This window comes from Mesoplodon bidens, assembly GCF_964165515.1.
Source record: "Mesoplodon bidens genome assembly, chromosome: 8".
Taxonomy (NCBI): Eukaryota; Metazoa; Chordata; class Mammalia; order Artiodactyla; family Ziphiidae; genus Mesoplodon; species Mesoplodon bidens.
The window spans coordinates 32,156,470-32,183,203 of record NC_138165.1 but is presented as its reverse complement, the minus strand read 5'-3'; the positions used below and the strand labels follow the sequence as shown (position 1 = coordinate 32,183,203).

The 26,734-nt window shown below is 35.0% G+C and overlaps 1 protein-coding gene across 1 annotated transcript in view; it reads right to left on the bottom strand.

The window, feature by feature from the left end:
* Positions 1-10,240: 10,240 nt before the first annotated feature.
* The window catches only part of SCN7A (sodium voltage-gated channel alpha subunit 7), a 56,039-nt gene continuing 39,545 nt past the window's right edge, over positions 10,241-26,734 (bottom strand). Inside the window, exons 16-24 of the mRNA XM_081242227.1 lie at positions 26,264-26,418; positions 23,758-23,931; positions 20,420-20,527; positions 18,079-18,357; positions 17,258-17,311; positions 16,357-16,498; positions 14,723-14,820; positions 14,133-14,403; positions 10,241-11,456 (exon numbers count right to left, since the gene is read on the bottom strand). Of these exons, the coding sequence (XP_081098353.1) occupies positions 10,402-11,456; positions 14,133-14,403; positions 14,723-14,820; positions 16,357-16,498; positions 17,258-17,311; positions 18,079-18,357; positions 20,420-20,527; positions 23,758-23,931; positions 26,264-26,418 (2,336 nt within the window). The 3' untranslated portion in view covers positions 10,241-10,401. The remainder of the gene's footprint in view (positions 11,457-14,132; positions 14,404-14,722; positions 14,821-16,356; positions 16,499-17,257; positions 17,312-18,078; positions 18,358-20,419; positions 20,528-23,757; positions 23,932-26,263; positions 26,419-26,734) is intronic.

Sequence of the window (26,734 nt, the reverse complement as noted above, 5' to 3'; positions counted from 1 at the left end):
AAACTTACTACCACAGTCAGCAACATAGAATCTCCGGACCGCCTAGATGAATTACTCTACTTTACAATTTCAAAGAGAAAAAGTTAATCATATACAGTTAACCTTATATAGGACTCAGCTGATAATATAAGAACCACTGAGATAAAACAATATAAAGCAAAACAAAACATACAGAAATTATTTGAGTGCTGTCTTACAAATACCTATAAATGCTTACTATAATAATGATAATTTATAGTATAGTTAGGATAGTATAACACATTTCCATCTTGTTAAAGAAGATTTGTGTAAAAGAGTAGAGAGGCTTATATTTGTAGTGTATGACTTGGTCATGGCGGCCATCCTCCCTCCCTCCACCAAGAGCAGCAATCAACTTCAGCCAATTGTGTTGATAATTCTGGCAAATTGAGGTGAATGCACAAAGGCTGTTATATTGTAGGTGTAACACATAGTCTCTGATTGGTCAACAAAAACAACAAAAAAGTGCCCACTATTTTTTTCATCTAAAATAATAAAAAAGTAATGCGATCATATTAGAGATTAATGATGGCTGTTCCAGGAAGGTGTTTAGAGCCTCCTGACATTTCTTGTCATTGGTGTTAAGAAAATGGACTAGAGTGGATTCATATCTTACAAGCTGTTCCATTGGTAGCACATCAGCACTTCATGCTGCCTCACAAGCACTTACCCAGTTATAATGTGACCTCATGACAAGCTGCTTTTGTTTCTTACATATTCTGCAGTGGATGAACTGTTCTGGATTTTCATACTTGTGGTTTTAAAATATTTTATATTTCTGTTTAGCACTACAATTCTGATTATTGCTACAATTTGCTTGGGTTTTCAGTAGAAAATAATGCAGGTCAGGGCAAGCTAATGCACATGCAATCGATGTCTTGAAAGCTTTTAATCATACTTTCTTCCTGTACAGATCAATCGTTAATGAAGGTATCCAATTACTTTCCTTGGAGTGTGTTTGGGAATAGAATTAAGTGAAGAGATTTTGATATGGCTACCTGTTTATAACTGTGCATTATTCATGAGACTTTTCCTGTGTGTATCAAATGCTGCAGCAGCAGAGATCCTCAGCAGACCTTGGCTGGTTTTTCTCGGGTTGCACTGCAGTAGAATCTTTGTGTGCACTGGAAGGATGCAGTGCTTTCTTCTGCAGAAAGCAAGGTGAGGACAGGGAAATACGTTTAATAATTTAACGTTCAGGAGAAAAACAGACATCTTAGAGATTATTCTTAGTCACTCTTTGGGATGTAAAAGAAAATAAATCAACACATCTCCTTTAATCGAACTGATGCTACTACTGCAGAGTCTTGCTTTTCCTAAATATGTCAGTGCTTCTCCTTGATCTAAAAGCTTCTCTCAGTTGAGAGAACGAATACTTTCCTTCACCACAACTGTCAAGCATGGTTGATAGAACAAGTCGAAAGAAATAATTATTCAGCAAAAAATAAAAGATAGCTCTTTCATGTACTGAAACAGTATGATGTACCCAATGATCGAAAAGCACTATTTTATGAGTTTATGATAGTTTCCTTCCAATTCACTTGTTTAGGATTATTGGAGAGAATCCTAAGCAAAAAGTGAAAGTCAGTGTAGGGTTGGAAAGTACTGCCCGTAATACCCATATAGTTTACAAAGAGACAATTATAATGGGATATTATATTAGAGTGCTATGCTCTCTACTGCACTGCTGTATAACAATTTTTCAGTTTTAAGCTCTAGAGAATATGATTCTGCTATAATGGGGTGATTTTTTTTTCAAAGATTTGGACCTTTGCCCGGAAATTTTGGAAAGAGGTTTGGGTCATCCCTCAGGGTTCATATTTTTCTTCATAGCTTAGGTAAAGGAGACACAATGTGATCTGACTGTTCCCTACTTTAATCATAAAATATGATTATACTTTAATCATAAAGTATGATTATCTGAACCAGACCCTTCTAACTTATTGCTTAGCATTCACTGATTGTTGGCCTCCCTTGTTTCATAACAGATGCCCTGCCTCTTCATCTATGTTCTGGTCAGTGGAAAGAAAGTTAAAAAGGCTAGAATTTAGTTACATGGACAGCCTTAATTGAAAAAAAAAAAAGGTTATAAAGTATAGTATTTATTCCAGAAGGCCATGTTATCTAGCTACGAATCAGGAATGTTATTACCACGTAAGGATGGGAGAACAAATTTGGGGGAACAAAGAGTCTTTGTAACATACTAAGAGTCTGCTTAATGATGAGATCTAGTTAGAAAATTAGCCTTTATCTAAATCTTACACTTATTAAAATGAACTTATTGAACAGTTTTCACTGTTGTGCCTTGAATTTTCTGTAGTTTTCTCATCGGGATGAGAGTATGGTGCCCATTTGGAAAGGAGGCTGCTATCTCTGTTTCTGCTGGATGAACTGGAAGCTTGGAGAGAATTAAGACAGTATTCTTGGTGATGGATTTTCAAGTGCTCAGGCTGGGTTGTGGAAGCAAAGATGTGATTTCCTGAGCAGAAGAACTTCAAATAATTGGGAGTTGAAGCAAGAGAGGAAGAAGAATTGGGCTGAAACTTGTGAAAATACTGTTTTTCCTAATTGTGTTCATACTGCTAGTGTGTGATCAAAGGCCAGATCAAGTCCTATGGTGATAATCAATTTAGTAGCTGTGGTACATTTACTTCCATTAGTAATCTGAGTTGCAGCATATACCACCTTTAATTATTTTTATGTCATTTTATTAATGGTCTGTTGCTCCACCTAGATGTCAACTTTTTGAGGTCAGGGAGTCTGTATTTTACTTGGTTTTTGTACCTAAATATACTACTTGGAAATAAGAACAGACTGGTTTTTTGGCATATATGAGACAGTCTATGCTATAAGAATTTTAACACAAAAAGAATTATTCAGCCAAAAAAAAAAGATAGCTCTTTCATGTACTGAAACAGTATGATGTACCCAATGATCGAAAAGCACTATTTTATGAATTTATGATAGTTTCCTTCCAATTCACTTGTTTAGGATTATTGGAGAGAATCCTAAGCAAAAAGTGAAAGTCAGTGTAGGGTTGGAATACACTATTTTGCATATTTTCAGATATTATTTGATATCAGTTCAGATTTTTTTTCACCCTTTTAACCTTTGCTTCTGCCCTCCCTCAATTTCCACACATTTAGGAAGAGAACTGATTTGTTCTTTCTAAACCCAGCCAATTATATGTCAAGGCAGAAAAGACAAATAGCTTCTAGACTTTGCTTTTGAAAAGCCTGGATCTTTAGGAAAACTTATAGGTTTTAGGTAAGTTTCAGATAGAAGCAAAACATCTTGAAAAATCACAGGGGAAAGGTGAATTTCCTTTCTTCAGACTAGAAAAAATGATTCTCCCAGACTGAAAACAGGAGTGCTTCTTCCAAAGTGGGGCCACCAGGGAGGTGAAAAGATCTAAACAATTCACTCTACAAGCCTCACCACACAGGTCACTTCTTCCCAAACGTTGCTTGCCCAGCTCTTCTATATCCAAGTTTCCTTTCCTACCTTCCATGTTCTCAGAGCCATATAGTTTCTCTATTGTTCTGAGCAATCAGTTCAGCTGTGGTTCCAAGCTTGTTAACATTCAGCAAAATACAAGTATCATAGGATGTACTCTTCCTTCCTTCCTTCTTTCCTTCCTCTCTCCCTCCCTCTCTCTTTTCCTTCTTTTCTTACTTCCATTTTTCCTTCCTTTACTTTTTCAAAAAAGTAAAGTTAAATTTAAAAAATTTTAAAAAAGAGAGAGAATAAGATTTAAGCTTACTTTGAGGTCAATTATTACAGGAGGTAGAATTTGAGTTCTTTCAGTTTCAAGAACTATAAAAGGCCAAAAGTTTAGCTGGTGTATGGATCAGGGATAATTTGTGGAGAGTTGAGTTCATAAAATGTATGCGCAGAGTTTAAAGGGAAGTCAAGGGATTTTGCTTCTAGGCCTGAAGGCGGGGTGGGGGCTGGGGATCAGGGTGCAGGAGGCATGGTTACAAAAAGTTCCCTAGAGACTAGATGTAGCTATAACAAAATGTCAGTTACAGAAGTTGCAGCCATAAAGAGTGGAAATTAAACCCAGTAATCTGGGAGATGCAGAGACTTTCCTTCTCTGCCCAGAGACACCTGAATGGATGGGAGGAGCCAGCAAGGAGGATGCAGGCACAAGTAGCCTGGTCCAGAAAGTCTCCTTGTCCTCATGAGCTGTTAGTAGAGGGATCCTTCCTCATTCTCTGACCTCCCTCTGAGAAAAGCCAGGTTGCTTGGCCTGTGGAAACCTCTTTCAGTCCAGCAGGGACCAGTGGCAGCCCAAGCCACATCAGATAAACAAGGAAAACCAAAATAACACCTCCAAGGCTCTGAAAATTAAACTACTATGAGAACCACAGCCTGCAAAAATAGACCAAGACCTATATGCTAAACCTAAACAGTGTGATTAACTGTTAAAATAAAAGATTTAAGTAGGGTCCAGTATCTCCTAATATAGACAAAATATCCAGAGCATGATTTTAAAAGAACAGCCAACATACCAAGAACTAAGAAAAATCACAAGTTGAAGGACAAAAGACAATTAGTTGACACTAATCCTGAGATGAGTCAGATACTGGAATTATCTGAGAAATATTTTTAAAACATCCACTATAACAATGCTTCAACAATGAATTGCAAATTCTCTTGAAACAAATTAAAAACCAGAAAATCACTGCAAAGAAATAGATTCTATAAGAAAAAAATCAATGGAATTATAGAACTGAAAAATACAATAACAGAAATAAAAAACTCAATGGATGGGTTCAACAGTAGAGTGAAGATGATGAAGGAGAAAATCAGTGAACTTAAGCAGAGAACAATACAATTCACCCAATCTGAACAACAGACAGAAAAAAGATTGTTAACAACAACAACAACAAAAAATGAACAGAGCCTCAGGTACCTGTGAGACAATAACAAAAGAGTCATCCATCATGTCATTACTATCTCAGAAGGAAAGCAGAAAAAAGTGAGGCTGAAAAATTGTTTGAAGAAGTATTGGCTGAAGATATCATAAATTTGGTTAACGACACAAATCTACAGTTCCAAGAAGCTGAGTAGATACCAAACAGGATAAACACAAAGAAATCCATGCCAAAGCTGCACCTAATTAAAAAATTTGAAAACTAAAAATTAAAAATTATTGAAAGCAGCTGTAAGGAGATGACATTTTACCTACAGTGGAATGAATACCCATGCAAATGACAATGGATTTCTTATGTGAGGTTATGGAAGCCAGAAATGGCACAATATTCTTCAGGCAAAAAACTGTCAACCACAAATTCTATATCCTATGAATTTATCCTTCAGGAATGAAAGAAATAAAAACATTCTCAGAGGAAGAAAAGATAGAAGAATTTGTTACTAGCAGACAGTCTTTCTAAAACTTTAGTAATATATTCTGTTTAACCAAATATATCAAAACGCTATCATTTCAACTTGCAATAAATATATATTAAATACAAAAATATTAAAGAGAAATAAACTCTCTTACTTTTAAAGATTGGCTAAGCAAAATTCTTCAAACAGAAAATAATTGATAAAAGAAGGAATGATGGAGCGTCAGGAAGAAAGAAGAAGTAATGTAAAGAGCAGAAATATGGACTCATACAAGGGACTGTTCTTTTCCTTATGTGTTTTAGAACCATATTTGATGACTGGAGCAAAAATTGTAGTGCCTTCTGATTCCCAAGACAATAATATTTTCAAATAGGGAAGAAAAAGAGACAAATGAGAGTGAGGTTTCCATACTTCACTAAAAGTGGTAAAATGCTTTAAATTAGACTGTATAATGTGTAGATTGATAGATATATAGATAAGTAGATATAGTAATACTCAGAACAAGCACTGCCAAAAATATACAAAGAGATACACTTAAAAGCACTATGAATAAATCCAGATGGAATCCTAAAATATGTTCAGAATTGTGCAGGAATATAAGAAAAGAGAACCAGAGAAATGAGACTGGAGGAAACAAATAGAAAACAAATACTAAATGACAACCTTAAATGTTAACATATCAATAATTACCTTAAATGTAATTGATCTAAATATACCAGTAAAAACTAGATTAAAAAATGTGACCCAGCCATATAGTGATTATAAGAAACCCACTTCAAATTCAGTGACATATGTCTATTGGAAGTAAAAGAATGAAAACAAGGAAGATTTCCCTCACCAATGGGCAGGCATCATCCAATTCATTTAAGGTCCAAATAGAACAAAAAGGTAGAGGAAGGATGAATTCTCTCTCTCTGTTCTTGAGCTGGGACATCTATATTCTCCTGCTCTTGGACATTGGAGTTCCTGGTTCCAGGGCCTTTAGATTCAGATTTTGGGACTTACACCAGTGTCCCTCTCCAGTTCTTAGGCCTTTGGTCTTGGACTGGGAGCTACCCCATGGCTCTCCTCGTTCTCAGGCCTTTGGATGTGGACAGAACTGTACTGCCATCTTTCCTGGTTCTCAAGCTTGCACATGGCATATCTCAGATTCTATAATTGTGTGAGGCAATTCCCCTCATAATAAATCCCCTCTTATATATCTCTATGTATCTTACTAGTTCTGTTTCTCTGGAGAACCTTGACTAATACCTTTTTAAGGATAAAGACAACTTTATCTCTAAATTACTGTGCCTAGGAGATGCTCAACAGTTTTTTATGAAAGATAGTAAGAAGAAAAGAAGGGAAGAATGGTGATGAAATTTTGTATGAATGGGGACCCTGAACTTATGGGTTATTTGAAGATGTTACCTTCATGTGGTTTAGACTAGAATCCAGGAGTAGGGGTGTTGTGCCACCTGGATGGTTTAACAGAGTAGATAGCTGGCGTTGAGAGAAAATCCTGTGAGCTAATTTGTAATTTTGAAGTCAGTGAAGATAAGAGGTTCACTTAAAGATGAGGAGAAGAGTAAGTGTCTAACCCTGACCGTTTTAGGTTACCTAACATAAAAAGGAAAATCTCCACCGGTAGAGTGAAGCCTCAGTCATTCACTGGGGCATGTTATTGAGTGTTAGAGTTGAGTTGAGCATGTGGAACTGGAATTTATTGAAAGGAACAGTTAAAGGAGGAGAGGGTTCAAGAGCCAAAGGGCAAAATAAAGCATGTCTGGGAAGGGATTCAGAGTGCCCAGAGTAATTCTGCTCCAGTTTCTATTCCATCTCTGCTGTGAAAATTTTATCCTATTGTTGATTCCTCTCTCTATATATTATCTAGCTTGAAGAACTAGTAGCTGGAACCTTAGGTCTCATCTCCATGACGAACTCCTCTCCTTAAAAGTGTCTCTGTGTTGAATACAGTTACCTTTTTCTCTAATTGATAAAATCTTTCTTTTTCTTCAGGGGCTCATTTTATTAACATCACCTATAATTTTTAATGTAGAATCCATCATTCCGTCCTGTATATATACATTACATGTTATATGAAATAGTATAAAAATTACCATATATTATATATCCAGCTGAATAGTTATGTTTCCCCTGGTAGCCAATAAACTCTTTAGTTTCATATTTATCTTTGTCTGTATCTATGTGTATATGTATGTATATCTATCCAGGCTCTGGGTTTATCTCTAGTATCTAGCATTCAATAAATGTTGAATGAAAAAAACTTCTATAGTTTTATCCCTTGTGCCTCTCCTTTTTCCAGAAGTGGTCATGACTTTTAAAATTCCTTCCACGGGGGTGGGGTGTGGGCAGTGGTGGGGGGGTGCTGGATGTTGGGGAGAGAAGGAGAGAGGGAGAAAGGGAGAGAGAGAGGAAGAGAGAGGGGTGGGGGAGAGGGCGAGAAGAGAGGGAAGGAAGAAGATTCCTTATCTCTGCACAAAGATATAATTTATCTTAAACTTCCTTTGTCTTTACCCAGGTTATTTATTACTAGACAATTGTCAAACAGAGTGGTTAACTATTCAGGCTCTTAAACTAGCCCTGGTTTGCATTCCTGGCCATGTTAATTACAAGTTCTGTGTCATATAAAAGCCCTTATAACCCTCCTAAGCCTGAGTTTTTTCATCTATAAAATGAGAATTATCATTGCTTCATGAGTTGTGAATGCTGAGTTCATGCATGATAAATACTTAGCACAAGGCTGGGCTTAACAGTCTGCTCAATAAATGGTAGCTATTTCCAACATTTTAAAAACCATTTTAAAGTGAATTATATTTATTAAAGAAGCAGGTATTGGTAAATATTAGCATAACAATAAATTTAATTTCAGCATTATCTTCCACATAGCAACTTCTAAAAATATGGAGATATATCTAGTAAACTTCGGATTTTGCTAAGAGGAGTGCTTTTTACATTTTTCAGTTTGTAAGGATCTCTGGTAAGCTTACTAATATTTATTTTACAAAATTAAGTTAATCCAAACGAAGCAAAATTATTTCCAGTTTTGAACTTTGAACCTGAATGAATAAGCTTTAATGTAAGGCTCATTTTAAAAAGTTCTTATTACACAAAGTTGCCAACCTAATTTACAAAAGAAAAAGAACCAAAGCTTACCTTGGTTAACAAGTTGTATTTACTATTTTCTTTAGTATCTAAAAAGTAAAATATATTGTAAGATTTGTTAAAAATAATTCTTTACATAGTTTTTGGAAGGTTAGTGGCACATAGTTTTTGGAAGGTTTGTGGCAAACACGATTTACAATTAAAAGATATCATTTTCGAACTAAAATCAGTTCATAGTCTTTATGGAATTTACAGAAGCAAGCTTAGATTCAGTTTAAATATTTGAAGCTGTTTCCACATTAAAGCATTTCCAAGAAATAGAAAATTGAGAAGCTTAAATAAAGCACCAGCTGTCACCATGTCACCAAATTAACACTGATTCCTCACTGGTCCCCATCACATGATGGAGAACAGGAGGAGAGAGGGAAGCAACACTTATAGTAAGAAACAGAACCCTGAAATTACATTTGCTTAGGGGATCCCCCAAAGGCATCTTGGTCAGGTTAATACATTTCTGAGGAGCAGAAATAGATTATAATAGTTAAGGCTCAATCAAGATCATGCATTCATAATAAAATACAATTACTGATATTTAAGTGATATTGACTGTCATACAACATATTTAAAGCTTTTCATTAAGTCATCAGTATACCTATTTTCCTTCTGAATCCTTCAGGACTTTGTAGGCACACTGAAATCAATCATCTTACAAATAGAATAAATATCTGAATCTCAAACTACAGGGATGCAAGAGACTGCATTTTATGATTACATCAAAACAACTATTTGTGCCTATCTTACTAGTGAAAATTAATGCTTAGGATTTTAAAGTTTTTCAAACATAAAACATTTTACATAGTAATTATGTATGTGATGAAATAAACACAAAACAAAACAGAAAACTTGGAAAGATAAATGAGAAAGTGGAAACTAAGCTGCATACACTAATGTTATAAAACACCGCGAACAACAAACTCACACTTTGATCTCCTAGTTCAGAGTCCACACAGTTTTAGTGATCATTTTCTTTCTCAAAGTTATAAAAATCCATGAAGTGCAGTGAAAAGTACTACAAAGTGGCCACTGTTTCCCAATGAGAAATGAGAAAAATTAGAAAATGTAGGCTATAACTGTAGTTCCCTTTATGCTGATTGTTCTAGGAACTCATTCTCTTAAAGAGAGAATGGTCCTTAGCTGGAACTAGCCAAAAAGATGAGAAACCAGGAATCCAAGAACAATGAAACAACATTAATTCACAAACCAAAAGTAAATAAAACCAAAACAATCAAAAACAAAACCTAGGCTCTAATCAATCTTTTTCAAAAGTGGTTTGAATCAGCCCAAGAGTCTCTTTGATTAATCTCAAAGACACTTTCTAAGAACTGCCTTTCCTCTTCCCCTGATTGGCATCAGTCTAGGCAAGTTTATGATTTAATGGCCTGTAGCATTGTACTATTTTTTAAAATACCATCCCACTTTAAGAAAGTACTTGTTTATTTGTAATTATGTCCCATTAGTAGTGACTTGAATCCCATCAAGTTAAAGTAGACATAAAATGTATAAGTAAGCTCCTTTGGCTACTAATTTCTGCTACTACCTCTCCTAACCCTCCAGAAGAAGCACACACCATATAAGCCATATAGAGAAAACAAATATTGGATTATTAAACAACAGTTTTAACCCAATTTAACTCTGCAGTAATATCAAGGGGTTGTCTTGGTCAGACTGAATATACAGGGGTAAAAGTGAATTGGACGTGGGATCTTGTGAGCACAAACTTATCTTCCATGGGTTTTAAACAATTGATTTTTAAGTGAAATCTTTCGTTTCTCTGATCTTTGCTTTTATTTCTGATCTAAACTTTTAACATCTGGGGAATATGTAAAGAAGGTAGAAAGGTAGTAAGTGGGATTAGATCTGGCTTTAAATAGTTGACTTTCCCTCCATTTTGTCAAAATATGAATCTTCTTTGATAGCCTGAACTTCCACGTCCCCATCTATCATATGAATATCTGATGTTTTTTTGTCATTTTGCCTCAAACGGTAACTTTTATAAGCACGCTGAATGATGGTTGCTGAGACTACCTCTTGTTTTCGTTTCAGAGTAGTTGTAATTGGCTCATATGTGATCTTAAAAGGGTTGGCTAACATAAATCCAGATTCCATCTCTGAAAGAACTTTCTCCATGCTTACATCTTTACTCATAACTCGCTTTGTTAAAGCGAGTAAGATGTCAAGGCAATGAATTCTGTCCCCGGCAGCCATGGGAAGATCCATGGCAACAATCTGGCCCTTGTTTGGTTTTGCCATGAAAAGAGGAGGATGAAGAGCAGCTGCAAAGTCGGAAAGCTTGCTAGAGTCTATATACTGTGTTCTATCAGGATCAAACCTCTTCCATACCTGAAAAAATTTCCTAAAATCATCTTCACTCAATGTCTTGGCTTTTTTTTTAGAAGCAATATTTAAAAACTCCATGACAACAACAATGTACATGTTTACAATGATCAGCCATGATATGAGGATGTAACTGACAAAATAAACAATCCCAACAAAGGGGTTACCACAGTCTCCTCTAACCTGAGTCCCAGGGTTAATTTTATCAGGATCACAGTCAGACCATTTACTGTTGAAAATTGCATTGAGCATCCCGTCCCAACCAGCAAATATTGTAACTTGGAAAAGACAGAGCATACTGCTGCCAAACGTTTCAAAGTTGGACACATCATTAATTCCAGCTTCCTTTTTAACATAGGCAAAATTGTACATTCCAAATATGGCGTAGACGAACATGATCAGGAAGATGAAGAGACTGATGTTCAACAATGCGGGGAGGGACAGCATCAAAGGAAGCAGCAGATCATGGAACACCTTTGGTCCTTTCTCAGGACGCAGGATGTGGATGATCCGTGAGAGAAGTATCAGTTGCACAAGGGAAGGAGGTACAAGGTAATATCCCACCATCAGAGGCAGAAATAGTCCTTGGTGTAGGAAAAGATAAAGCAGGCAATACAATTATTTAGAGGAATATAAATTATTTTACATTTCTTTGGTTTTCTTCTATATGTTAAGGTAATTAATCCTTCCCGTATAACATTTAGCACATGTTGAAAGTCTGGGTTAGCCAAATACTAATTGTGGCAATGCTCAGAGTGTCTAACAAAATTGGAAGAGAATTATTTCTACCATCATTTTCAGAGTATTACAGATCAAGCACTTCTGGAGTCACAGATGACATGAATTCATAATATAGGACAGTAGTCATATATTTGTTTTCCTGATTACAGTTAGATCAAGAAATTTAATTCAACCCAACCTTTATTGGGTACCTAATAAAGGTGTCAAGAAAATATGCGAAGATGAGTGACATGACTCCTGTCCTCAAAGACCCTATAATCTAGGGAGTAGAGGTAGATATTTAAGCTAACTATAATGCAAGGCAGAAAGACCTAGTGGATAAACATAGTTTAAAAAATATTTTGTATTCAGTGATCACAGATTATAATTTGATTTATTGACTTCATAAATAGTATCTGGAACCTTAGGAGCTTTAAATGTGAATTGAATAAATGAATCTTCGCCAAGAACTTTTCTTTCTGGCAATGGTGGGAGGATGATGGCACTATGAGAGGGAGATATATAACTATAAAGCAAGGTGAAATTATAATTACCATAAAAAACATAAGGGATGCTCTCTGAAAGTACTGGAGAGGGTGTGGTTCATTCTGAGTTGAGAAGGTGGAGAAGGGGAAAATCCCATGAAACTTCTAAATGAGATGGTATGTTTGCTGAATCTGGAAGGATCATGTCTCACATTTCTGTTAATTTGGTCACTGTCAATGATGGCATTCTCACTGACATTCTATCTTACACATACCCTCATTTCCACAGTGCTTTAGTGAACTTTCTACTCTGACTCAAATTTTCATTTCTCCTCAATCTCTCAAACCCTTCCATTATGCAGGAGGTTTCCCTACTTAATTATAAACACATTTTTACTTCTTCATCACTAAATTTTCTTCACTTCCTTTCTTATCTAAAACCTGACTCTATCTTGAGGACGCTATTTCCCTTGCAACACTCTCAAGCACAGATAACTCACTCTTTCCCATTCCATATTTCTCAGGGTAGAAAGATGGAACAAGCAAGCATCTTTCCCTCTTTCCAATGTGATTTTCAGATACATTTCCTTCACATTAATTTTATAAACAAAAAAGAAATTTTTGACTGTTTGTGGACCATGACATTCAACTATACCATCTCCTACCATTCCTTGGTTCTATGAACTATTCATTCTCCCTCATTCATATTCACTGGAGACTTTGGTACATGGCTCACTGTCACCCTTTCCACCCCAGCACCTACCATCAACAACCCATTGAAAGGCTAGCCCTCCAGTATTTTGCTTTCTTAAATTTTAATAATCTCCATCATTTTACTGTAGACACACCCATCTATGGCCACATTCTGCACCCAGGATACCTGACCTTCTGAGATCTCAAATTTGAACATCTTTATCTCGGACTGCAATTTTCTCTCCTTCTAGATGTCTGATTCAGTAACTCTCATTTCAATCTCATGGGGCTCTTTAATTCTGTTTTCCTCTGTTTTCTTCCTATCAGCCCTTTCCTGACTTTACAGACTTTTCTAGCAAGCTTCTTGTACTTGTCTATCAATATTAGCTGCACTGCCTCTACTACCAGCTGATGAATGAATTTTCTGGGAGCACAACTGAGCAGTTTATCTACATTTTTCACTACTGACTGCATAGAATAGTACTTGACAATAACATTAAATATTGTTTCTACTCTTATGGAGATAACATTCTAGTATGTGTCTTATGGGAGGCAGACAATAAACACACTTTTCTTTGCCTAAAACACTTTTATCCTAGATTCTTGGCTACCTCCTTATCCAATGGGTCTCTATTTAGATTTTTGCTTCTTCCATGAAGTTTTCTCTGATCTCTACTTACTGATTAGGCGCTCCTCGCTCTGTTGTGCTGCTGTGGCACTCCATGCTTCTTCCCTTATCATAACCTTAATAGCACAACATTAACATGTACTGTTTAATTATCTGCATCCCTTGATAGATTATAAACTATGTATATACAGGAATTATGCCTACTTTGTTTGTAACTGAATTCTTTGCACACAGCATAATATATATTCACAAAGAGGGTAATCAAGTATATTTGTTAAATAAAGGACTGGGATCTCCAGAGTAAGAGAAAACTTGTAACAAATTCATTAAACCCTAAAACTCTAGTGTTGTGAAAGTAGCAAACAGTTTTAGAGATTAGAGGAAAGGGAACAATAATGAGTTTGAAAGGTTATATCATGCTAAGACATAAAGGTCCTTCTAGTGTCATCTTAGAAAAATAATGTATGTGATATACTGAAGGAGTAATTAAGCGTTTATCTGGTGGTCTGTGAAGTAAAGTCTATGTATTAATTCAGAAAGTATTTTTAATATCTTATATCTGTCAGGCATGTGTACATGTATGAATGTAAAAATGTAAGGCATTCCTGCTGGAAATAAAAAGGATCCCTACCTGTTTTGCTTATTAAGAGACTATATCTCAGGAGATGTTTACTCTAAGAGCTTGCCTGAATTAATATTATTACAAATGAAAATTTGACTAAACAAAATCTTACCTGTAATAGAGAAAACAACCACCATAAAATCAAAAATGTTCCATCCATTGGTGAAATAGTTATAATGGAAAACGATGAGCTTTAGTACACATTCTCCAGTGTACAGTGTAACAAAAACTGAGTTAATCCAGTAGACAGCAATGTCAATTTTGGGGTTCTGTTCATCACTTTGTATCATAATGGTTATTGCTTGGAAAAATATAAGAACCATGATGATGACATTAAAAACTTGATTTGTTACCAAGTCAAAGACAAATCCTTGAAATTTGTTCTGTGTGTAAAGAAAAAAGGTGTAATATTTTTATTAATAAGATATTTATACAGACATATTGTCTTTAGATTTACAGCTTCCCTCCCAGCATAAATAGGAAAATAACTGAAGACTAAGTTTTTACCAAGCTATAACTATAGCACAGAGTAAAAGCAAAGAAACAGAAAGACCATCAAAAGCTCTTTCAAAGACTATATTTAAAAAATTTTGTTAAAAGCATTTGTTGTTAAGAATTTTGAAAACACATCTTCATTTTTAAGAGCGAATATATAAAGGAAACTTTTTCAGAACTTAAAAAAAAATCTAGGTATTTCCTTACTGCTGGGCGAGGTACTGGTTTTTGAGAGACTTCACACATCAGCTTCTTCAGTGCATGGTATTGTTTCTTCTGTTTTACTGTTATAAAGATATTTGAGCCTCCCAGGTAAAGAAATGAAAGAAAAAGATATTAAAATCATATTTAATCCAAATTTCATCTTACATTAATATGCATTTTTGAAAGCTTGGCAATTATTGATTTAATCCTTTAAAAAAGGCTTAACTGCAATGAACTAAATCATGTTTAAACATGTCTGACCTTCTGCACAAAAATTCATACAAAACACAGAGTATATACTGGAAATGATTGATAATTATCTTTTGATGAACTTTCCTGTGGGTAGTCAATCCTATTTTAACTTTTTAGTTACTGAGGCCTACCTTTTGTTAGAGACAAAGGAGAAACAGCAGAGGATATCTGGAAAGGTGACTAAGAAAAGTTGAACTAAAAAGCTAAAGGTAAAGCTGGTTTGTACCTTTTAATAATCAGGAAGAAATATAATTGGTCATATATGTGTTTTTATATGTTCATACATTACTTAATTTTCCAAATACTATTAGAAGATGCTTTTCACTATTATTCAAAAAGCACCAGTGCATACCTCTTCATTGAACCTCCTAGGGATTATTCATCTTTGTGTTTCTAGTGCTAATTTCAGTATCTTATACAGAATATGCAAAGTGAATAAGAGGTGAACATTTAATGTGTTAATCTAGGAATTAGGAATTGTTACTGCCCATGGCAGGACTTGCTCACTTAAAATTGACAGGGGTCATCAGTTTGAAGTCCAGAAGCAAATCCTAGGATATCATCCCATTAGGTTGAAATCCCTAGGAAGATGAAGCATCCAATCCAATGAATATTTCATTTGACCACTGATCTTTCTAATCCCATCTAATTAGTGCAGACTCAGAGTGGTTTGTTTACCAGATTCTACATGTGGTTAAACTTGATGACATGGCCAAAGTTGGAATTTCAAGATTAAACTCTTCTTTTCTTTGATTTACCATAAGGCATTCCTACACCTAATAGAAAGTAGGGCCCTGAGGTTAAAATAAGTGAACTTATATGACTTTTGAGGTATTTGTATTAATAGAAGCCCTGAAGGGAGTCTTTGTGTGGAGATGGCACCAAACATGTGTTGTTCAATTCTGCCTTTGAATTCTCTCTTATTTGTTTCGAGGGCTCCTATTTATGTCATGTAGTTAGGATTTATGACTCCCTCTACTTCTAGCAGAAAAAGCTATTTCAGCTGACAAAGATGTCTCTGCTGCTTATGACTCTGAAAGCTTTGAGTATATCAGAGAGTAAAAAAGTGTGGTTTATTTTTCTTGAACATCTTCAGATATTTGTGCAGATGCATAACTATGTTATTTTTCAGCATGTCATTATTTACAAACCTATATACAGAAACATTTGTAATTTTTAACTTTTAAACTTGTCTGTGCTTATTTGAATATAGAAAACAATGTAAAAGTGAACATTTCAGCAATATCCATCAATCTGCAGGAACATCAATCATTTTTTTAAAGATAAGTACCAAATAAAAACAATATTAAGCTGAATCCAAAACCAATTATTTGAAGCAGGACATTTTTTTCCCTCGGGCATTGATGAACAAAGAATATTTATACTTATCTTTACTTTATGTTTGTTGAAATTAGCAATAATAGCACCAATCAACATACTCAGAGGAAGAAATAATCCAATGATAATAAAGTCAATAAAGTAACAATACATGTAGATGTTGTCTTCAAAATTAGGCTGCATATCTACCTAAAAGTTAAGTTAAAAAATAAGCGAAATAAGGCAGAGCACAGAGGATTTTTAGGGCAGTGAAAATACTCTGTATGATATTATAATGAAGGGTATATGTTATTATACATTTGTCCAAACCCATAGAATGTACAACACTGAGTGAACCCTATGAACTATGAACATTGGGTGAATATGATATGTCAATGTAGGTTCGTCTTTGGTCAAAAATGTAGCACTGTGGTGAGGAATGTCAATAATGGGGAGGCGTGCATGTGTGAGGGCAGGGGTATATGGGAAATCTCTGTACCTCCCTCTCAATTTTGCTGTAGATCTAAAATTTCTCTGAAAATATTGTTTTTAAAAATAAAATAAAAAGTGAGAAAATAAGCAACATATTTATACTGATCTTTTAAGATTTAGAAAATAATTTATGACAAAAAAAATACAACAGTGATACTTGAGGCAATATTTCCTCCTTGTTCTTTGGTGAAGAGATATCATGGCTTTCATTTGAATTTTAAAGTTTATTGCATTGGTTTAATCATTGTTATGATCATCCTTCAAATGGGTCTATTTGACCTCCACCATTGTATATAATCCTGGAAGGAGTTCATTGTTCATGAAATATTCAATCTGAAATGTATTTAATTTCTATCTAGCATAAGCATTTGCTTTTACCATGTTAATTACTCAATTATTACTTGTGTCCTGTCCTTGAATTGCAAAAATGACTTTGTGTGAACCTTAACAGTGGCTCTAGGATTATATTGTACTTACACCAATAGAATCAACTGCTGAATTCATAATAGTGATCCATCCATTAAATGTGGCCTGTAAAAATGGCATGTATTTAATTTTTATGGAAATCTTATGCTTTGGGGCAAATAAAAATTAAAACTCAATCTGTTAATACAGTAAAGCATTTGATTAGTAAGGCTGACCACACTTCAATATACTGTGTAACTGAGATCTTTACCACTTTCATTTTTACATTTATATTGTCTATTAACAACTATTTTAAAACTACTTAGCTTAATTGTAGTTAATAACTTAAAATGTTTTAAGATAGTATTAATAAAAAGAGACAGAGAGGGCACTGGTTAGATAGATAGATAAATGGTAAATAAATACACGCTGCCCAAGTGTCATAGTTAGTTGTAACTGCTGTATATGTGCTTTACTATGACAGAGGTAAGACAGGAGTTATTCACCACCTTATATCTGCTAGATATTGGGGGACCAAGTAGCCATTCCTCAAAGCACTAAGTAGAAACAAAATAGCAGTAATCTGAGTTAGATCAAAAAATGTGAACCTATTATCTCATCAGTGGTGGAGGAAATAGCTTTGGCCAGTACCTGTCATTTCCTCCATTAGTCCTTCCTTTATTTCCACTTCCTTCTCCCAACAGAGCAAGGACTATATTTCACTTTTGTCTTTCTAAATGAGCTTAGTATAGTATGTCCCATAACATGTATCTACTAACTAATAATTGCTAAAATAATTTAAAACCAACTTTATTAAGCACCCACATTTTGTCCTTTATGTTCACATACAATATGAATGAACATGTAATTCACAAATTCAAACATGTACTTACTACTTGAAGCAGTGAAAGAAAACTGATTCCAACATTATCAAAGTTCAGTTTTGCATTCTCCCATGGCATGGATTCATTAAACACAAGTCTTTCACATTGACTTCTATTCATGACTTCAGATATAGGAAACCTTTCTCCACTTGTTGGGTCAATGCATTCATAGAATGTGCCAGCAAATAAGTGTACTCCTATGATGCTAAAAGCCAGCCAGATCATAAGGCAGACCAGTAACACATTCAATGTGGGTAAAGTTGTTTTTACCAAAGCTCTCACTACCACCTGGCATATAAAAAACAAACATGTAAACTTTAAGTAAGAACTGTGAAAGTGTTTTAATTAAATTGGAAATATTTATTAATGTAATGTCATATTGAAATAACAACAAAAAAGGCCATCTTTAAAGATTAAATAGATCACATCTGGTATTTGAATAACCTAAAAAACAAATTTCAATTAAAAATATATATTAAAGGCCATGAGCCTGCGCTCTAGTGTCAACCTCAGCGCACCCCAAGTTACCTCACCACCCACACCTGCCCAGACGGTCCTGTTGCCTCCTGCCTGAGCAACTTCAGTGCTGACTAATCAGATGATACCAGCCTCGGATTGCTGATCTTTCTGGAAAGTTTTAACTGTGGAGGAGAAAGGAAATGTCTTAGCTTTAGAAGATGGGCCTGCCTTGAGGGAGTGGCAGACAGATTGAGTGGGCTGGATTTCTAAGAAGTAGAGAGGGGCTGGAAGAATATAATAGGTCCTGAGGGCTTCTGAACCCCAACCAGGTCAGCCCAGCACAGCTTCACCCAACACAACCCTTGGAAGGGAAGAAGCGAGGCCCTGGTTTATTAAATGTGAGGAGTAAAATGCCTGCAGTAGAACTAAAACAATGAGAGTGGTTGACGAAAGAAAGAGAGAGAGAGAAGAGAAGAGAAGAAACGAAACGAAAAGAAAAGAAAAGAAAAGAAGGATTGAGATGTTCAAGTTTTAACAAGCTGCCACATGATAACCATGTGCTAGTCTTAAGGTCACATTTTGAATACCGTGTGGCTGACAGGGTCGTGGTGCTCCAGCCGGATGTCAGGCCTGAGCCTTGGAGGTGGGAGAGCCAAGTTCAGGACAATGGACCACCAGAGACCTCCTGGCCTCACATAATATCAGTTGGCAAGATGTCTCCCAGAGATCTCCATCTCAATGCTAAGACCCAGCTCCACTCAACGACCAGCAAGCTCCATTGCTTGACACCACATGCCAAACAACTAGCAAGACAAAAACACAACCCCACCCATTAGCAGAGAGGCTGCCTAAAATCATGATAAGCTCACAGACACCCCAAAACACAACAACACACATGTTTCTGCCCACCAGAAAGACAAGATCCAGCCTCATCCACCAAAACACAGGCACCAGTCCCCTCCACCAGGAAGCCTACACAATCCACTGAACCAACCTCACTCACTTGGGGCAGACATCAGAAACAACAGGACTTACGAACCTGAAGCCTGTGAAAAGGAGACCCCAAACACAGTAAGTTAAGCAAAATGAGAAGACAGAGAAATACTCAGCAGATGAAGGAGCAAAGTAAAAACCCACCAGACAAAACAAATGAAGAGGAAATAGGCAGTCTACTGAAAAGAATTCAGAGTACTCAAGATAGTAAAGATAATCCAAAATCTTGGAAATAGAATGGAGAAAATACAAGAAACATTTACCAAGGACCTAGAAGAACTAAAGAGCAAAGAAACAATGATAAACAACACAATAAATGAAATTAAAAATTCTCTAGAAGGAATCAGCAGAATCACTGAGGCAGAAGAATGGATAAGTAACCTGGAATATAAAATAGTGGAAATAACTACAGAGCAGAATAAAGAAAAAAGAATGAAAAGAATTGAGGACAGTCACAGAGACTTCTGGGGCAAAATTAAATGCACCAACATTTGAATTATAGGGGTCCTATATTGGAAAATTAATAAGTGTGTATGATGTCCTTATAATTTAAAAAAGTTAGCTAACTGATCAACATTTCATTTTCTATCAGTTATATTTTTAACATGGACATAATTTCATTAATACTTCTATGTATCTGTGGGTTATTACTTTTTTCTCTCTCAACTATTAATTTTTTGCTTATCTTTATTAGTTTTCATATCTTATGAGCAATAAAGGCCTAAACTGTTAATAAGCATAACTAATAAACCTTTCTTCTATATTTTTAATTAGTAGTATGTAAGACTTTTGTATTAATATTGTTAAAGATACAAATGTGAAGACAACAATGATTTTTAATTTATGGTGATTTATTAATCCTAAATAAAAACCTATAGATTAGAAACTTTTCTCTTACCTTCATTCTTTCAAATTGAGATAGAACTCTGAGTGCTCGAAGGAATTTAATGGAAATAAGTGGTTTTAATTCTTCCCGAGATTTGCCTATTAAGCTAAGACAAAACACCTGGGTATATCAAAAAAGTGAATAGAATTTAATTTTAACTTTAATCAAAACAATGTGTAAAAAAACTTTCATTATGGAAAAGATACAGTCAAAGCCTACTAAGAAATTTATGAAATATTTTAATATACATTTCAATATATCTTAATGATGACCTACAGAAAGATATAAGAAAATCATTCTGTGTTAAAATCACTTAAAGAAAGATAAAACTATTTTCTGGTAACAGGAATATATGCTATCAAGATAAACAAAAGCTTGGATATTTGAGATTCTTTATGGTCAAGGCTTAATATTTATATCCATTTTTTATTTTTAAATTAAATTAAGAATCAGTTACATGATTATTTGCAATATAGTAATAGTACACATTGTACTCATTAAAACAAAATTTGGAATATATTTACATATGAATCTAAATGTGAAGATGGTTAAGATGATATAAAAAATAGGATTTCAGAGAAGAGGCATAAAGAAGGAAATGAATACTGTTAAGTCCAAGTACTAATTACCAAAAAATATAGCAAGATTCTAAGGTGATTTTTTAAACTAAACATATATGTATAAATATGATTCAAATTTTAAAAAATTAATGGAGATTGAGCAAGGTGGTATAGTTATGATTAACTTTTGTTGTATCTTCATATTTTCTGTATTTTCAAGGCAATATAAATGAAAAAATTTACTCTCTTTTACCCCATGCTAAAGAGATTATCTTGAAGTGGACTTTGAAGTAAGGGTATCATTTATATAAGCATGGAGGGATGTGGACTCAAAAGAACAATAACCAGGAAACAGGAAGGTGGATTGCAGGTGTAGTATGGTTTGGTTGAAGTAGAAGGTTAATTGCAAGAATTAATTTAGAAGACAAAGGTCAGATATTGTAAGTCATTATTTAAAGACTGAGAAGCTTCAATCATTGTTTATAGAATAGGGAGACATTTGTGCATTCAACAAAAATTATTGAGCACCTAATATGTGACATGAATTGTTCTAGGCATATAGGATAAGGAGAGAACCAAACTGAGAAACTATTTTGCCTTAATGGAGCTTATCATTCAGTAAGCAAAATCAGTGAGTAAATTATATTGGGCTGGCCAAAAGGTTTGTTTGGTTTTTTCTGTAAGATGGCTCTAGTAGCACTTAGGTGTCTTTAACTTCATTTGAAACAATTTTGTTAGATTGTATTGTGACAGCTGTCATATCTGTGTGCATTTTAAAAGACATCAAAATTGGTGAATTTTTGTGTAACCATTTTAATATTGAAGATGGAAGGAAAAAAGCAACATTTTCAGCATATTATGCTTTCTTATTTCAAGAAAGATAAAAATGCAACTGAAATGCAAAAAAAAAAAAAGATTTAGCAGGTCTTGAAGAAGGTGCTGTGACTGGTCAAATGTGTCAAAAGTGTTTTGCGTGCTGGAGATTTCTCGCTGGATGATGCTCCATGGTTGGGTAGACCAGATGAAGTTGATAGTGATCAAATTGAGACATTAATTGAGAACAATCACCATTATACCATGTGGGAGATAGCTGGCATATTCAAAATATCCAAATCAAATGTTGAAAATCATTTGCACCAGCTTGGTTATGTGAATCATTTTGATGTTTGGGTTCCACATAAGTTAAGTGAAAAAACCTTCTTGACCGTATTTCTGCATGTGATTCTCTACTTAAATGTAATGAAGACATTTTGTTTTTTTAAAAAAATTGTGACCTGAGATGAAAAGTGGCTACTGTACAATAACGTGGAATGGAGGAGATCGTGGGACAAGTGAAATGAACCACCACCAACCACACCAAAGGCCAGTCTTCATCCAAAGAAGGTGATGTTGTGTATATGGTGGGATTGGAAGGGAGTCCTCTATTATGAGCTCCTTCTGGGAAACCAAACGATTAATTCCAACAAGTACTCCTCCCAATTAGACCAACTGAAAGCAGCACTCAGCGAAAAGCATCCAGAATTAGTCAACAAAAAACGCATAATCTTCCATGAGTTTAATGCAAGACCACGTGTTTCTTTGATGACCAGACAAAAACTATTATGGTTTGGCTGGGAAGTTTTGATTCATCCGCTATATTCACCAGACACTGAACCTTTGGATTTCCATTTATTTTGGTCTTTACAAAATTCTCTTAATGGAAAATATTTCAGTTCCCTGGAAGACTGTAAAAGGCACCTAGAACTGTTCTTTGCTCAAAAAGATAAAAAGTTTTGGGAAGATGGAATTATGAAGTTGCCTGAAAAATGGCAGAAAGTAGTGGAACAGAAGGGTGAATATGTTGTTCAATAAAGTTCTTGGTGAAAATGAAAAATGTGTCTTTTATTTTTACTTAAAAACCGAAGGAACTTTTTGGCCAACCCCATATAATATTAATAGGAAATGAAGAAAGCAGAGAAAGCACAAAGGAGTATTGTAGTGGTTGCAGTTTTAAATATGGTAGTGCAGAGAGACCTAACTTCAACAGTTTCTTTTCAGCAGACATAAATGAGGTGAGCCAGCAAAAGTTTCAGGTGGAAGGAAGAATAAGTGCAAAGGCACTAAGATAGAAGTAATTTTGGCATGGTTTTTGAACTGCAAGAATTCCAGTGCTGGTGGAGCAGTATATAGACCAGGATGGGGGAAAGGGAGAGTAGCAGGACATAAGACTGGATCATGTAGAGACTTGTAGGCCTTTGATTGCAAAGACTGTAGCTTTTACTATGAGTGAGGGGTGTTTATTGGAGGATTTCAAGAAAAGTGACTTGAGCTGAGTTTCATTTTACAACAGTACAACATATGTGGCTGCTATGTGGAGGGTAGAACAAAGGCGTGCAGTGGTGGAAGCAAGGATCTCAGCTTGGAATCTACTGCAGTGATACAAATGGGCAGTTCTGGTAGCTTGGATCAGTGTGGTACTGTTGAAGGTTATGATAAATAGTCTAATTTTAAATGTATGATTTAAAGGTAGAGCCAATCTAAATATTTTAGAATGCTGATATTTTCAAGATATTCTGCAATAAGACGATTCTAATTAGCAGCAGGTTTATAGGCAATGATTAGAAGAATCAGGAGTTAAGTACTGAACTGTTAAAATTTTAGAATGAAAAGAAAAGGATGGATGTGAAGCATTACATCTGAAAATGTATAGAGAGAGGGAAAAGAAAGATATAAGTAAATGGAAGAGTAAGTCAGAGTAAAGAAGGAAGAGTAAATCAAATAGCCTTTAAATTTTTTCTTTAAAATACGTACAATAACGACCATGAAGTCTAGTTGGTACCAGCCATTAGTGAAATAGGCTTTAAAACCATATGCCATCCACTTTAGAAGCATTTCCAGAATAAAGATGTAAGTGAAGATCATGTCAGCATATTCTAATAAGATTTTAATAGTCTTCCTCTGATCAATATATATATCTTCAAAAGCCTGTGGGTAAAAAATTTAAGGATTAGTGTACATGTAATTTCTATAAGCTCTTTTGGCATAGAGGGGAATGAAATCCCATCTCTAGATGGTGAGCATTGTCATAGGTTGTAGTCTCAAGGGCTTGTTCACTTGGTTTGGATTTATTCACACAATCCACATCCGTGTTCTGATCCCATGCCTGTAGCAGACATCATTCATTGATTCCAGAACCTCCAAATTGTGTTCTAATTAGTGATCTGAAAATCCTCTCTCAAATCAGTTAATCAAACTTAAGAGATGGAATCTTTAGTCACATCTGACCTGGTTCTTGTCTCTAATTCCACATAGCCATCACATAGATATATGCTATTGAGATTAAAGGAGCAGAGATAAACAAACAAAGAAACAAAACCCCCAAACCTGTATTTTCAGAAATCCATGCTGCTATTACATGAAAAAGTCACAAAGCTTGTCAGATAAACCATTGGAAACACATGAATATGAAATAAAACTATAATGTTTTTCTAAAGTTTCTTGGTTTTAATAGATCAACCTCAATTTTACTCTGAAGGAAGCAAATTCTGATAATGTCATTCAAAGCAATTTCATAGTATTTTTTTAGCACTGTAAAAAAGGCAATAAAGTATCAATAACCTCAGGCAGACTTGTTTCAAAGTGCATTTGAGGTCAAAGATTAAACAGGGATGAAAATAATCTTCAGTAAAGAATGGTGTGATTCTTAAAAACCTATTGTTAAATAGAAGTAAATATAAAATAAGAGAATTGCTGACTCGAACGAATTATGGAGTAAAAGTGTTTATAAAAGCAGATTATAAATATCATCCAAAGTTATTTTAAAGGACTTTATTCATTACATGTATTTACTTACTGAATAGGTATATAATGTGAAATAATATAAAAAGATATACAGAAGTCTCTATTTCAATTAAAACATTAAAAAATAGGCAAAACCAATCTGTGGCAGTTGAAGTCCACATACTGGCTATCCACATGGAATGAAGAAGTAACTGTTACGGGTCAGAGTATGGTTCTGGAGCCCTGGTAGCATTCTATTTCTCAAGCCAAGTGATGGTTACATAGGTACATTCACTTGGTGAAAATCTTTTATGCTATATACTTATGATTTGCATGCTTTTCAGTAAGTGTGCTAAATGTCAGTATAAAATTTACTTTAAAAATATTTGCAGTACAAAGTCTGGTTCCCAACCATGACTCCATCTTCTCTGCTTTGTGCATCTCATGATTAACTATTTCTTGTGTATCATTCTTTGATCTTCTTTAATCAAACACAAGCAAATATCAATATACATTCTATTTTTCTCCCTTTCTTACATAAAATGTAGCATGCTGTGCACTTTATTCTTTCTTTTTTTCACTTATTACTGTATCTTGGGGAATTGCAATATCAGCATGCAGACAGCTCTTGTATTTTCTAGGTAACTGCACAGTATGCCATTGGATGACTGTACCATAGCATATTTAAACAGTCACCTAATATAGTTTCTTTTTTGTTTTTCAATCGTTTGCTATTACAAAAAATTCTTCAGTGCATAGCCTTGTAAATGCATTTAATACGTGTGAAGATTTTAAGATAATTTCCCTGAATTAAGATTCTTGGGTCAATGGGTAAATATATTTGTAGTTCAAAGGTTCTTAAAAGTATGTGCAGGGACTTCCCTGTGGCACAGTGGTTAAGAATCCGCCTGCCAATGCAGGGGACACGGGTTCGGGCCCTGGTCCAGGAAGATCCCACATCCCACGGAGCGACTAAGCCCATTCATCACAACTGTTGAGCCTGTGCTCTAGAGCCCTCGAGACACAACTCCTGAGCCCATGCGCCTAGAGCCTGCAACAAAGAGAAGTCACCGCAATGAGAAGCCCACGCTCCGCAATGAAGAGTAGCCCCCGCTCACCGCAACTAGAGAGAAAGCCCGTGTGCAGCAATGAAGACCCAACGCAGCCAAAAATTAATTAATTAATTATACAAAAAAGTAAATGCAATATTTCGCTTTCCAATGGAACGGGTAACAAAGTACTAGCACAATATGTGCATTTTATTAAACTTTATTAAAATAAGAAAAATTGGGTATTTATTAACATTCTTTTTTCCTGCTATCATTCATATATTTTGAAATTATATTATTTAATATCGAATGAGGCATATACAGACTTTCTAAGAAACTGTAATGTATGTCTTCTAAAACTAAAATCCTAGAATATGAAATTTGGTGCTATAATAAGTATTTTGGGGCAAAATGATTTGGCATGGTGACTTCATGAATGTAGACTCATGATGCATTTTTTTTCCATAAAAATATGAACTCTCACTTACCAGAGCACCTGTGCTGAGCAGAGTGACAAGGCCAATGAAACACTTAAAACAACTGTTTTCTACTATCTTGCAGGAAGTTTTCCTTATGTTCTGCCAAATTTTTCCTTTCTTGGAGTCTCTGCTGATTTGAGCAGATGAAAATCTCCGTCCATAACCTGTCAAGAATGAAACTATTAAGAACAGAAATCTAGAAAACTCATGAAAAAGTAAACATTCCAAATGTTTTGGCAAGTATTTATTTACAGAGTCTAATATAGGTGGTTTCTGACATAAATATTTGAGTTTAACCTCTATTGTAGTGACCAGTGCAATCACTGAGGAAAAAAAGAAAAAACTTAACTTGTGAGTTTGGTAACGGTAGGAGGAAAGAAATTGTGAAAGGAAGAGATGACTTAGAACATCCTCTTACCCTGCTGGGCAGAGTCTGAGAATAGAACTCACCCCTACTCCTACAAAACACACACACACATA